Source organism: Oenanthe melanoleuca, chromosome 5, assembly GCF_029582105.1.
Source record: "Oenanthe melanoleuca isolate GR-GAL-2019-014 chromosome 5, OMel1.0, whole genome shotgun sequence".
Lineage (NCBI taxonomy): Eukaryota > Metazoa > Chordata > Aves > Passeriformes > Muscicapidae > Oenanthe > Oenanthe melanoleuca.
Genome location: NC_079339.1, coordinates 55,633,455 through 55,648,894, shown reverse-complemented (window position 1 = coordinate 55,648,894; position 15,440 = coordinate 55,633,455). Strand labels below are relative to the sequence as shown.

General features: G+C 37.5%; 1 protein-coding gene across 4 annotated transcripts in view; it reads left to right on the top strand.

Moving 5' to 3' along the window:
- Positions 1–14,445, top strand: part of PPM1A (protein phosphatase, Mg2+/Mn2+ dependent 1A) — a 36,801-nt gene extending 22,356 nt beyond the window's left edge. The window contains exons 5-6 of one of the 4 annotated variants that reach the window (XM_056492103.1): positions 2,304–2,361; positions 14,374–14,445. In XM_056492103.1, coding sequence (XP_056348078.1) covers positions 2,304–2,361; positions 14,374–14,376 — 61 coding nt within the window. In that variant the 3' untranslated portion in view covers positions 14,377–14,445. Of the gene's footprint in view, positions 1–2,303; positions 2,362–4,588; positions 5,601–14,373 lie in introns of those variants that run through there. The other 3 variants (XM_056492101.1, XM_056492102.1, XM_056492104.1) reach the window with 3 other exon arrangements.
- Positions 14,446–15,440: the final 995 nt, after the last annotated feature.

Genomic DNA, 15,440 nt, shown 5'->3' with positions numbered 1-15,440 from the left:
TTTATGTAATTAACTGGGCTGGGGGGATTTACATTTGAACATGTGAAAATAATGCCCTGACTTTAATTACTTGGACTGAAGTGTTATACACTTCAACAAGAAGTGATATGCATAAAATGTTTTGCTTGGCAGCTTTCTTTTCTTGTCTGTAGCCATGTTGTAATTGCTTAAAAATTTGCTTTTGTTCCTCTCTGCTTGTGACAAATCTGAAAGTGAGATAGAAGTCTATCAAAAAGGAAAAGTGAGAAGTTAAATTTGTAGCTTTATATAGCTGACTTTGTCCTTGAAGGGTTCAGTGATGATGCTCTGTAGTTTCTCAAATATTCAGTCTTTAAGGAAGGAATATGCTCAGCTTGTTTACACCCCAAAGCAAGTGCTTTTTGTTCAAAAGATTCTTCATGAGCCTGTGCTGTGTTAAAATGCATTGGGCACATATGATACTGAGTATTTTTGGCCTTTCAGTGATCTTTTGATCAGGACTTTAGGCACGTAACTAAATAAATTATAAATTAATAAATTATAAAATTATAATTGTAAAGATGGCTTCTAGAAAACAATATTGTTCCTATAGGAACTATTTGACTAGGAGAAGGAGAAATGGCAATTTAAAGTATAATAGCATCTATTTATGATGGGCTGCTGTAGTGTTGAAGTATGAGTGAGTCAGTTACTCATGAAATGCAGCATACAAATTGATTTTTCTTAATCTCCTTTGGCTAGAAATAGCATCATGGTTGTGAAGAAATGCTGAAGTGATGTGACTTTAGTGGGATTTTGTGTCTCAGTGATGCTAGTTTGAGTAGGGACTTAGAGAAATATTGATTTAATTGGCTGTTGATGTAACTTAAAGCACTATTGCCAATTTGAAAGGAAAATAATGCTTTCCAAGAAACCTGCCTGTATTTAGAATCAAAGATACCTATTTCTTGAATGATATGGGAAACTTTCCAATCCATATATGCAATGTACTTTGTGTGTAATTGCTTGATTTTATTGCTTTAAATCCAGCCTGTTCTTTCATGCCCTATAATCATTCACTATGATGTTTATACATGGCAGTTCCTGACTCTTCAGTGTTGCAGGATGATTACAAAGCTTGTCATCTGCTTTTTTTCTTCTCTTGCACTCCTTTGTGATTGCTCTGCATGCATTCATCAGTTTAAAGGTTGTTCTTTGAAGTTTGTTTTGTATCACGTCTGCTACTTCATCTTACTTGGTTCTGCAGAAGGGAATCCAAAAGAAAGTTGCATTTAAAGTCCAATCTGTAATTTCTGGTTTTTTCTCCCCACTTTCATTACTGTTCTCCCTCCAAAGTTTTTTTCTTACATACTGAGAAAGACAAAGGCAGCTTCTTTCTTCAGCCTCACATTGGGTTGTGTTTTGTTGTTTTGGGTTTTTTTTCTTACCAGTTTTCAAGGGTTTTTTTTGTCTCTCAGTTTTTCACCCTATGATAAAAGAAATAAATAAAAATCAGTTTGCTCATTTGCGTGTTGATTGCAAATGTTGTATTCCTATTTTATCAATCCTTATCAATTTTATATCAGTATTAGAAAAGTCAAGAATCCCAGAGATGAAGGTTAATTTTAAGCTATCTTAAGTATGCTAAGCATGGGCCTTTTAAAAAAGAGGTAACTGTCAAAATGCTTGAATTAATTTTTTGATTTTTTTTTTTCCACCAGACAAGATTTATCTTGGTCTGAAGATACAATACACAAAACTGCAATTTTTGGGGTGTTTTGTTTTTTTGTTTTTTTTTTTTAAGAAAAATTGCAGGAGAGTATTTGGCACATCATTGTAGAAGAATACTGTTCTAGAACTACATTTTTTATGTTTGCACGTGGAAAGTACATTTTAGGATGTAACACAAACAAAGATGTACTTCAGAATGTAATTTTTGTGTGTCTAGAAAATAACACACCACTGTTCCCCTATGGAAGTAGTACATAATACATACCATAATACATGAGGCACTGCTGCAGTGGTTTTTGGGCACACAGATGACCAGGACATTCAATGTCCACTGAGGTTTCTGCTGCCCTTTTTCAAAGTGAGGACCTGCCTGTCAGTTTGTGCTCTTCTCCTGCTGAACTCTGAGGGAGATTCAGCCTTGTTTGTCTTGAGCCTAAAGGTTTTACAGGATATGGAAGGTTTAAGGACAGTGGTAGCTTGCAGTAAACATGGTTCTGTGAATTTGGAATCTTCTAAAGTTTGCATTTAAATTAAAATTGGGAATTTTACTTGGGGAAAAAAAAAAGAACACAGCCTTAAAATCTTGTGGGTTTTTTGTTTGTTTTTTGCTCTAGACGGAGTGTGATTGAAGCTGTGTATAACAGACTGAATCCCTACAGGAATGATGATGCTGTAAGTATCTTTTCTCTTACATTCTCTTTCCACCCCACCCCAATTATTTTAGCTGTTTTGTAAAGATACTGCAAATTTCTGTTAAAGAGCCTTCCCCCAAGAAAGGAAAAACACTGTTTTGCTCTTTGGACTGTGCTTTGTTATTGTTTTCTGCTGCCTTGTGCTGATCATCATCTCAAAACTCCAGTAGGGTTGATTCCTTTGTCCTCTGGAATTCCATTATTTCAATCCTGCTTGGGTTTCCAAGTGGTGGAAAGAGTCATGGGGACTTTTTCCCCCTTCTTTATAGGAGACATTTTTCCTTAAATATCAAGAAGAAAAATCTAAAGGTTAAACGAATGTGTTAAGAATATATTAGTTTACCAAATGGACTGTGTAAACACTTTTATTCTTAAGCATAGAGCATCTTACAGCAAGCAAACACTTATATGTCAGTGCTGAGAGAGACATAAATCCACTGTCAGGATGGGAGGAAAAAAACCCAAGCAGTGAAATGAGCATGATTCCAGTGGAAGTTTGATCACCAGAAATAACATTCTGTCACTGAAAGTGCAGTATCTCATAGAGCAGTTAAACTGATCCTTTAACTATCAGCAGAAATTATTTACATGCTTGGATGTGACACAAGTGAAATGCAGCCAGACATAAAGATTGTGCGTTGGCTTTACAACTGTGCACTAGTTTTATTTGGCAACCTTCATTCTATTTTTAGCATAAAAATTCCTGAATAGGGGCTGAAAGAGGATGCTTTACCTTCAAAATACATTCTGTAGTATGTTGCTGTTCTACAAATGTACAATACACAAACTTTTTGCTAATGCTGGCAACTGGGATACAGAAATTTGCATATGGAATAGCTGGCAAGCAGCTCCTGCATTTTTTACTCATGCTGCTTTTATTCTTCACTCTTGAAACAACCATTTTGCTCTTTCATATAATTGCTCTCCTTTGCTACTTCTGGTCTTGAAGGAAAAGCTGGAGGTGGTACTTTTGCAAAGGGCAATTTCAGTTTGTGTTTTTTTTAACTACACCTCCGTGCCAACTGTTCCTCTCTGGTTTGTAATGGATTCTGTGTGCAAGTTTGAATGAAGGGTGCAGAACTTCAGTGCTAAGAAATTATCTTGTGTGGCATTGCTAGAGACTTAATTATCCTCTTTCCTCTCCAAGGAGTCAGTAAGGCAGTGCTTTTGAAGAGGAGTAATATTTCCACCTCCTGCAGCTTCAGTAATAATGGGGAGGTGTAGCAGTGGAAGCACCAGGATGTGCTGTTGTAAAAGTCCATCCTGCCCCTTAATTGCTTAGGGGAAAGGAGCTGAAGGTGATGCTGAAACCACCAAAGGTGATGCACAGCAGCACTTTGCTCTGATTCCTGTGCTGCTGATACAGCTCTTACTTCAGCTGCAGAGCTGTGGCCCCACTTGCTCGTGGTTAACCTGTGAGCCCACCTGATGAGGCTGGTAGAGAAAGATGGATATAGAGCAAGGGAAAAGGAAACAGGCCTGACACAAAGGCAAATGGATTTAAAAACTCTCAGCAAAATTAAGTACTGGTTAAACCAGGAATTGGTTAAACATTTGTCAGGCTTGTGGTAGTTATACAAAATCTGCTTTTGCCTGTGGGCCTAAATTGAATGAATTTTTGGGACACTCAGGATAGGTTGGAATACCAAGTAGTGTGGCCATGCAATTATTTGGAGCACAACTTGTCTCTACTTTCAATATCTGTTTTTTTTTTTGTTATATACATTTAATTTCTTCCATTTGGAGTTTATTACCATCCAAAATTACAATTTCCTTCGGTTGCCTCAACTACTCTTCTGTAACCTTAAATTAAAAGTGTTAAAATAGCTCTGAGTTATAACAGGGTGTCAGTTGATGTCTGTATCTTCCCATGCAGCGAGGGAGGGCTGAGAACACAAAAGATGATAATGGTGATAACACATGGCATGAGCACATCCTGCTCTTTTCTCACACCTGTGAGCTGAGTGTATCCATTTTGTATTGCTTTGAACTACTCAGGAAATAGCTAGAAAGGCTCTGGAAATGCTTTTGAGTAACATTCCTAGGATCTTATTTTCAGGATTGATTAAGCAGTCATATTTTGAAATTTCTTGGTTCTAATGTTTCTTTAATTAAGAATATATGGGGTTTAGATACTTTTTAGAAGCTGTTTCTGAAGGGGAGAGAAAACAGACTCCTGAAATGATTTAAGTCTTTACCCTTTTCAGTCTGGATTATCCAGAAACTGCCGCAAGGATGGGCACTCCAGACTTTAAAGGGTTCCTTCTTTTTTCTTTAAGGATTCTGCCTCAACTGATGATATGTGGTAAAACTGCTCATCTAGCTGTGGAGTTCACCTTTCATCCTGCAAATGAAAGTGCAGCCCAACCTCAGTGACCCTTCTTAACATCCATCCTCAACCTTAATTAAAGAAGGGAATATGATGTGTTGGTGAGAGTGACTACAGCAGTACGACATCTAGCCCAGGAACTGATCTTTTTTGTAAAACAGACTTCTGTAAACGTGATTTCAAACCATAAATTCATGTTGTAAATCAGACTCCAGCAATTTACGTTGTATGATTTTGTTTTTGTAAAGTGCAATTGTCTTTGTACAAAATGCTCATATTTAATTATGAACCGCTTTAAATCACTATAAAGGTTAGAAGAAATGTTTTGGCTTGTGTGATGCAACAATATATATATCCCTTTTAAAAAAATCATGTTGTGGTTTTGGATTGCAAGGAGCAGCAGCCTAGCCAGCTAGGTGCTCAAGAGGTGCACAAAACTGTTAAAGATAACTTTTTGGTTTATATGAAAGCTGAACTCATGGGCAGCCTACCAGAAATTGCAGTGTGTGAATTTCACTTGGCAGTGGAAAAATAACTTAGGTGTAGTGCACATTCTTCAACAAACATACATCTTTTTCTTGGATGCACTCCTGCTGCATTGAATGGAAGGGATTTGTGATTTTGAGTTCAGTGGGAGTTAAATCATGCCCTATTAACAGTATCCTGTTCATACATGTACCAATCTTGGGATTAGAATGCCTTGGTTCTTTGCACCTCTTTTTTCATTAACCCTTAGCTGAACCTACTAATCACTGAGCACGAAGACAACTTTCTACATTAAGTAGGAGTCTGCAGCATTTTTACAATCCTGATTGGCTGGGTCTGCTGCTGTTCCAAGAAAAGTACTCTGAATTCCATTTTATCAATAAAGCTTGATTTAACAAACAAGACATTTACCCATAAATGTGTAATTCCTTCTTTTCCTGCCTTTTAAAATGTCAGTGCCATTGTAAATGATATTTTACTTGTGGAAGAATATTTTTCTTAATTGGTAGCCCATTTTTAAAATGGGAAGGATTTTGATTATTGCCCAAGACATAGCCATATGCTAAAGGATGATGTGGGATTAATCTGTTATCCTATTTTTTACAAATGTGGGTTTTTTCAGGCTTTTTGGTGTTGGGTTTGGTTTTGGTTTTTGTTTTTGTTTTTGTTTTTGTTTTTTTTTTTTTTTTTTTTTTTTTTTTTGCCCCTCCCTACTGAAGATGTGCATTGGTTTGAATTTGCCTACTGTTTGATAAAAATACATTTGTTAAAGCCTGACAATCTTTAACATTTTATGGTGTGTGTTTTTAATTGATCCACTTACTTAGAATGAGAGACTAGTGGTTAAACAGTACTTGTGATTTGAGGTATAGCATGTTGACAATATTTAACTGTTTGTTGTTTAAAATTCTAATTTAAAATTTTATAAGATAATAAACTAATTTGATTTAAGCTTAGCTTTCTCCCATTGAGCATACAAAAATTAAGTTTTCAAGTCAGTCGTGTTTGCAAAACTGCTGTTTTGTGCACCTTGTATTGTCTTTTTGGTTGAGAATATTGTATTTAATATGTAGTTTACTCATTTAGTAGGCAGATTCCTCAAAAGGAAAATCAGTAAAACAAGTAGATTGTAACATTTACTGCAGTTAAACAGAATCAGAACTTGGTGTATAATTACTTTTTGATAGGAAAATGTAGTACAATGCATTTTGCTATATTTGTCTTTCCCTAACTTTGACATATACATATTTGTATATATAGCCTTAAAACTAATGCAGAGTTAGGGAACACTGAACAGTGAAAAAGTAACTTATAGTGTCTTGGAACTAAGTATAGTATATACCAGCAAACTTTTCTTTTATCCCTCTTGTCTATGTGGGGTGCTTAAACGTAACTTCATTGTATTCAGTTTGTAATCTGTTCAAGCATGAATGAAGAAAACATAAGCACTATTTGTATTTATAAATTTATAGCAATTTTTGCTTAAAGAACCAGTTCCTTACCTACCTATGAATAAATGCTTAAAATGTCTAATTTTGTTGTAGAGTGCAAAACTATAATGATGTTAAGTTATAGCTTCACAGGCACCTAATTAACGAGCATATTTAATAATACATGGCGTATTAGTGTGAAAAAGCTAAACTTAATTTAGGACTAGGCAGATAAAATTCTGTCCTTTTTTTCATAGAGACTAAAGTTTAGTTTTGGAAACTGCTAAACCTTGAACTGGACTGTGGAACCTTTGAGTTTTAAACTTTAAAAATCAGAAGCAAAACTGTGGTGTGAAAAGCCATACTTCAAACCATAATCACTTAAACTGTCTCAGTGACAAAGGAGATTTCTGAAGCCTCTTCTGACGAGGTCTCCTGAAGGTTAGAAAGAAAATCATTCTGCTGTTGTACAGGCGATGTGAGTAGGTTTGAGGGTAGTGGCAGAAAGCCCGTTTCAGGCCTTTCTCCCGCCTACATTCAGCTTTTTGATGAACTCAGAGCACTGAACTATGATGTATGCATCAACACTGCCATTTTAGATACAGACTTTGATTACAGAATAAACGAGTTAAGTGTGTAAAGCATCCTAGAAAAGAGGCAAGCTGTACTTTTTTCACTGCTCTGAAAAGAAAAAGGCACTTTTGCACCTTTGTGCATCTCCTTCTTGCACCAGAAACTTTTTTTTTTTTAAATGCTAAAAACATTAGCACCTCAGGGGCAAGGCAGCAATTTTTATTTTGAAATATTGTGTGCTATTTATTTCCCTCTTGGAAAAAGATTCCTGTGTGACAAAAATGAAAATTGTGTGATGTTAACAGATGTATTTTTAAATACATGTTCAAATAGGATGGTCCCGATTTGCTTGTTTTTAAAAGGAAATGACATTTGTAAAGCTACTTTGCTTCGTATGCCATGCAACTTTGTTTTCCTTCTACATTTGACAGCTTCACTGGCTACAGTTTCTGTGAATTTTGTTACAGTCAGATTAAATGTTTCGCTGATCTTTCTGAGAGAATACCTGTAAACTGCTTTATAGACAACTGTTCCGAATAATTCTCGCTAATTCAGCATTGAAAAATATGTTCAAGACAGAGGCTTCTAAAATGTGCTTTTACCCATGTTGGATGAGCTAAATGCAGTGACTTTAAGTAGGATCCTAGGTTTGCAAGGCTTTGTAAATCCTTTGTATCCTAGAGTCCTCGGTACTTACGCTGGGGCAGAAACAGAGCCTGAGCCTTTCAGCTGGGCTTGCTCGCAGCTGGCCCAGGAGCAGCACCACCATGACCTTGAGGCACAGCCATCATTCAGTTAAACTTTGAGCTGGAGTCAGAATTGGAGGGAGGAATTTCATCAGCTGGTGTTAAACGAGCTGCGGCAGTCGTAGGTTGTGTCAGCGAGGTGCTGCTGAATACTGAGCAGCAGATGAGTCATGGTATGCTTACCTTGAGAGTTCCTGCAGGTGCCAAAACTGATCTTTTCAAATTTACACTGACTTCAACGTCCATTACATTGTTTAGTGCAAAGCTGGTGCTGTCACTATATGGGGTCATGTCTGAGCCATTTTGCTCAGTTCAAGATCATTGAACAAAATTAGGGATCAGTTTTCACTTCAGTTGATTCCCTGATAAGAATCTCGCCTTAATTTTATACCCTGGATAGGAGATACTTCCTATTGCATTCCCTTTTTAGTAGTTTATGGTCTAAGGATATGGTTTCATGATCTTATGCCAAGACTAAATCATTGCTCCTAATTTGCCCCTATTGCCTTTCTTTTGGTGCCAGTGCTTGTCCTTAGGTGGGTGTGCAGTTAAGGAGAAAGAAAAAACCTGTCCTCTAGAGCTGGGTGAATTGATAATCCAGCTGTGGGGTGCTGGTGCTAGGGAAAAATGGAGAGTGGGGAGACAGGACTGAGAGCAAAGGAATGGTTGCCCCGCCCCTCCTGCCGCAGTTTGGGAAACCACACCCAGATAAATTATGGCCTCTGTAGGGAGCATTGAAGCCTTTGCAGATCTTTCCCCACTTAAGACAAACATTTTGCTTTGATAAACATTTCTTTAAACTGGAATCATCAAACTTTGGTCTCAATGTCTTGTGTGTAAGTTCTGTGATGACAGCTTTCCTCTGTGTTAGCATTCTGTAGAGGTTTGGAGCAGTGTGCTGTGGGAAAGACAGCACGGCTGCCACAACTGGGTTAATGATATGGTTGTTACAGTTTACCTTAGTTCAATGTACATCAGGATTTCATCATGCCAAGATGTTCACCTCCATCCCTACCTGCACCTTCTTGAGCTGCTTTTGTGCACAAATGACTTGTGTATTTCAATTCCTTGGTATTTAAACTTGGCCATGTCTGAGAGGGGCTAACCTTTAGGAAAGCAGTGCCCTTTTCCTCATCTTTTGACAAATACAGTGTTTGAGACAAACCTTATGTACCTTGCACAGGTTCAGAAAAGCACACTGTAGAGCTACAGGGCTGTACCTGACAATCTTGTGTAGAAAATGAGTTATTACTTGATGCCAAGCTTCACCAGGTATGAAGATAATGTCTCCTAGGTAAAAGTGTGGCTCTTTATTACAACTACCTGTGTCTGAGGTGATCATACCTGAGCCTTTATAGCCCACTTCAGGGTGTAAACTCTCCTTCTGGCTGCAGGGGTTTCTTGACTCTAAGTGGGAAAAAGAGGCTCCAGACATGAATTTCCAGGATGCTGTAGCACAGAGAAGGAATGTGATTGCTGCTGTAAGCTGTTAAAAAGGAGCAGAATTTAAAAGTATCACTCTGTGGCTAAATAATTTTGACTGACCTGTCTGAAATACTGATCAGAGAATCCAGTCTTTTGTGAGCTTTTTCTGTGGAGTGCTTGCACAGTCTGCAGCTTTCTGCAGACCCAGGTGTGCACATCTGAAGCACTCTGTGGCCTTATTTTGCCAATAACATTTCTTTGTAAATGAGGTAGCAGCCACCTGGGCTATGGCACATGTTCACAGGAGGTCAGGAAGCTGTGGGAAAACTTGAAGGTTCTCTTTAGTGTCATAGACCACTAAATGCATTCAAGTAGAAAAAAAATAGACATGTTAAAAGTTGAGTTTACATTGTCTCCCATTGACAATTTGTTTCTAGGAAAATGACAAGTATTTATACCATTTACTTAGCACATGAAGAAAATGTCTGGAGCATTAATCTCCTGATTGTGTCAGAGCTGCTGACCTGTAGTTACTTAGGCTTTGTGCATATTCCTCATTTTCCCTGTGTTTTTGTTTGATGTTCCTTTTGAGTAGCAGTAAAACAGATCTTTCTTTTCCCAATCTCTTGTACACATTCTTCTGAAGTCTTTGCTTCCAGGCTAAGGGAACAGGAGTGATGATGATGTCTTAGGAAAGCGTTTTGGGAGAGGCTTGCTTTAAATGCTGTGACCACAAAACCCCCTAACTTTTGCACCACAAAAGTTGGGAAAGTGGGTTTGACTTCAAAAATGCCTTTTCTAGAACCAAGAAAATCTGAAGGTGTCAAAACTTGGATAGAAGTGGGATGACAGGTCAGATTTCTAGAGTGATTTATGCATAGCCAGATTTTTACACATAGCTTGAACTGATTCCTGCCCAAATGCTTTTTAAAATATCACTAGGCACCTGCTTTCTTCTTTATTCTTTTTTTCCAAAATGGGAAGAATAAAATCAGTGATCCTTACTAGTGTGTAACCAGCCATTTATCTGAAGTGTGGGTGCTGTGTCAGCCAGTACCATGTTCCTTTAGGAGCACAACATCTGCACTTCTCAGCTTGCTCAGTAACATTGAAACAAAGCTGAAATTCCTTTTTGCTTCCTTGAAGTGTTGGCTCTGAAGAGCTTGGTGGGGCTGTGGGGCTTTTACAGGTGGGCAGGACTCCCCATGTGTATTGTGAGGAGGCCTCTGGAGTTGAAGAAGCTGCCATTGTTATTTATTTTGGGAAATAGTTTTAAGAAAAATGAGAAAACAGACTGGCAGGTCCTAAACCATTCAATACTTTTATTCTACTGATGACTATAGATTAAGGTCCAGAGTTTCATTTCAGCTGATACTGAATTCCAGCCAGTCTGAGCAGTGCAAATACTGGGTAGCTGATTTCATTTTTGCTGTTGGGATTTCAGGCTGGATCACATTATTATTGTTCACACAACAGGGGAAAATTAGATCGACTTGGGAAAATCAGGCAAAAATTTAACTTTACATCCTGCTGACATTGATGGAACTTTTGCTAACAATGAAATACAAATTTTGAACGTGTTGTTGGATCCTTAACTGTACCACTTTTTCTTGGAGTGAAAAACAAATGTAATCTTTATTCAGTTTAGGTTTTGAAAAAACTTTTCAAAGCCAAAGGGAAGACAGTGGTAATGTTAAAGCAAAATGTTTGATTAATCTGAGATAATTTCTTAATTCTTTAAATGTCTAAGAATTTTTTTGCTTTTAAAATCTCAGAAGAGCACTGTTTAAGAGGTTTGATCTTTGGTACAGTTCTTTTAGCTGCAAATAAATGAAATCCAAAATGACATATCTGGGATGGAAAGACAATGAGATCCTGAAAATGTAGGAATAAAGGTCCTGAATTCACATAAAATTATGTCCATGTCCAGTGAAGGGCTCCTGAAAGGTTGGAACTGGATGATCTTTAAGGCTTTTCCAACCTAGACCATTCTATGGACCATTCTATGGAATCATCTTTGACAGTGTTTATAGGGGAACTTTTTATTCTTGCTGAGTGATGCCAGACTGAGAATTCTGCTGCAATTTGGAATTTCCAGCCTCTTACATTGGAAACTGGGCATTGCACACCAGAGTCCCCAGTGTTGGGATGCTGTTACCCCACATTTGCAGGTTAATGCCCTGCAGCCCCCAGGAGCTGGAGTTGGGGTTTCCCAGCCTGTACTTGCTGATGACCTTGGGCACCCAGAGTTAAATTGTGTTTGTTCACCGGATCTAACTCTGTGGTGCCAGGAATCCGGTTTTTGGAGTAAGTGCTGAATTATGCAAATGTTCTTGGCGGGTATTTCACTGCTCAGAAAACTCAATTACTTGTGACCAAGAGCTGATAGGACACAAAAGCCAAGGTTCTCCTAGCCAGGGTGTGCTGGATATCTGAAAAGTGTGAGCTTTGACTTCCAGGACTGGCTATTTTATAAATCTTTATAAGCAGAGATTTTGGGTTCTAGCATCTGTCTTGTTCCTAAGACCACGTACAAACATGCTGAATTAGAGAGTTTTCACCTGTCTTCTCACAGAATTGACTCCACACTGTACCATAAGAGTCTCGTTTGTAGTGACATGCTGTGCCTGTCTTTTTAGAAAATTCATGACCTCTTTATATCTATTTTGTGGAAAGTGTAACTTTTTTCATTGATGACCTGTATAAATGTGTGTTACGAATGGAGAGATTTAAGCTTGAAAAGCATGTTTGCAGATTACACAGCTTCATTATGGAATTTATAAATTTAACAGAGTAATATACAAGAGCATAACTATTTTCCTTAAGTAGAATGTATAACAATATATAATAAATTATTCTCCACGTAGTTCACCCACTATTTACAGTTTTACACAATTCAAACTGTGTGTTTACAGAAAGTTCAATAAATGTATATTTTGTACTATGTACAGATTCCTGGTCCCAAAGAAAATGTGTGAACTTAGTTTCTAACTTAACTTTTGAGATTGTATTTCTTTTTTCTTTTTTTTTCCTTCTTTTTTTTTTTTTTTTTTTTTTTTTTTTTGGTTTGGAATCAGTTGAACAAACCGCGTTACGCCTGTCGATGGTGGAGGCTTGCATTGGAGTAAACGGGAATTGGAAATATTTCTAATCTTCAAAAGTGATTCCACTAAATAAAACAGGCAATTACATCGTGTGTGTGTATTTAGTGCAATGCTACACAAACCATCATCACATCTCTTTTCTTGTCCCTGATTTACAAACTTTCCAGGCCTCCTTCAGTTTTCTGGCTCAAGGGAGTTAGATTAAAATGAAATGCTGAGGGCTTATCATGATCACTATTAGTAAAACTCCCTCCTTTTTGCTGGATTTTCCCTTTCATGTTGAAATTCCAAGATAAAGCTGCATGTGCTTGGCTTCAGCTCCAGCATTCCCCAGAGGTCGCCTGGTCTGGGGCTTTCAAGAGAACTAGGGATGGATTAGGATGCTCAACTTCTGAAATACTACATCACACAGGAGCAAATTACATTTGTATCTTTTGCCCTGATTCACTACTGTAAAATAAAAGCCAGATCTTTGTAATGTAATTTCTAAGAATTTAAGGATGTTAAAGGCTAAAATAAATAAGGGTTTAGCCTTTATGATTTAAAGCAAATATGAGCCTGTATGTAACCAGCTCACATTTGTCATCTGTGGAAATCTTTATAGACAGAGCTGGAAGGATTCTGACATGGACTAAATAAATTAAGCCTTGGGAAGGGGCAGGAGGGGATTCTGCTGTCACCTGAGACCTGAAGCAAACTTTGTGAACAGAAATTAAAGATACAACCCCATCCCTTTAAGGGTTAAAACTCAGAACCACTGAATCGTCTAGCAAAATAAAACAGTAGAGTCTGTGGATTTAAAAAAATGGAATTGCTATGATAAGATTGACTGTTAGCCTTGGTTCACATTAATGCAGCAGACATAGGGGAGAAAATATATCCCTTTGTTTTCCAGCTCAGAGTGTATGAAAAGACTGTTTTTTCCTATCTAACTGAAAATATGCATTTTAATATATTTTTCCTCAAAGCCAAAGAATAATATACCTCTGAATAGCATTGTTGGTTTGTTTAAATTGGTTTCTTCAATCCTGACATGTAATAATAAAATTGAATGCTATCCAAGCTGTTCAGATAGAAATATTAGGCCAACTGCAGATGTTCCTGGTGGCTGAATTTCATGAGGCTGCATTTATGTGAGCTAATTTAAGAGAGGCAGAACCCTGAAGCCTGGTTAAGTCATTTAACTCATTTCCGTTTTAGTTTTCAGCAATTTTTTAAGAGTAGAGGAGATTATTCTAACAATTCTGAAGGAGCAGAGGTGAATTTGGCAAAAAACAAGAAGATCTTGCTTTTACTGAAGATTTGACTCTATGTCAGAGGTCTTTTCCAACCTTCATGATTCTGTGATAGAAATAACTAAGACAATTATCCCTGCAAATACACAGGAGAGTCTCTGGGACTTGGGTGAACTTGGTGCTTGGCTCTTATTTGTGAGCTTGCAGGGTTGGAAGTTCACCAATATAATGAGAATTCCTATATTGATGAAGTTAATTTGTGCATACTAATTTTAGTGGAAACTTTCCAGTGTTATTACTGGAAGTGGGAGAGCTTTAAAATTATCTGTAGCCTTTCAAAGGTCCTACTTAGCCACAGCTGTGGGAGAGATTTATTCTCTTTTCCCAGTTAACAGTTTTTTCTGGGGTGCTGCTCTACTTGAAGAAAATGCTTGCTGCAGGTTTTTAATCCTATTAAACAGGACTGAAAACTTTGTGACCTACAAGTTAGACATGTGTGGAATTAAATGTTTGCAGAACAGACATTTGAAGCAGGGAGTTTATTTGTACAGTAGGGGAGAGATAAAGAAAATACAATTAGCTCTGTGTTTTCTTGTCTTTACCTCTGCTGCTCAGCAATAGAAGTGTTTGTGACACTGTCCAGTGTCCTGCTGATTCTTTTTAGTAGGTTTCATCTTGCTGAAGCTGCATCATGGCTCTTCCCTCTTACTCTGAGCAGGACACCTGAGTTTGTTCTGGCTCCGAGTGGAGCTCGATGAGAGCACTCACCTTCCTCTGAGATTTGAGTCCTGTCCCCTACTGTAAGAAGGTAACAAAACAATTCACAGTATATCACAAAAACATGCAATAAAACATTTTTTAAAAAGCTTTTAAGGAAACAAAACATTTTCTGGTCTCTTTTTAAAACAACCTGTGGAATCTCTGGGCCAAGTGTAATAAGATTATTTGGATAAGCTTGTCCTTCAGGTCTTTTGAGCTGTGCTTTTTTTTCCCCCTGCATTTCCTGCTTATCCAAATTACCTTTTCCAAAATGCTAGAAGCTTTTTGAAGTATTCTTTTAGAAGAGTAATTTATTCTTCTGGTGATCATCCATGCCAGGGTTACAGTAGGAATCTGTTACCTGATTTTTAACCCTGAGAATGTTGTAGATTGTGTTGTAAATACCTGGAAGTGTGCAATTCAGAGTGGTTTTTTTTGATCTTTGTATTTGCTGTTGTTACAAAGTTTTTATGATTTGGGGGATTTTAATGCTCACCTACAGCTGTCTTAGCTGGAATAGGAAAGCAAGTGAAGTCACCCTCCCCAGGGTTCCAACAGTTAACTCCTAGTAAAGAACTGGAGACAGATCAGATGTCAAGAATCAGTTGCAGGGAGAAAAAAAACAAACCAACAACAACAACAAAGCAGAAGCCTGATTTAGAAGGGTTTTGGTGATAGTAATATCAATTAAATGTGCAGCATGAATTAACATAATGTAAATATTTAATAGCAGAAATATATTAACTTAATGCTCTTACACTCTTAAAGCTCATGGAAATTTCATTATGAAAACTTTATTGCTCTTTAAGGAAATATTGATAGGTGCCAGCCTGGTGGGCTGAATCTTTCCCTTTTTCAGATATTAGGCTGAGGGTCTCAGTTTGCCTGCACCCAAAAACCTCAGTATGGGCATGAGTTCAGTGCCAGAATAAACCTGCCCCAGGCCACAGCCCAGCTTTTATTGTCTAATAG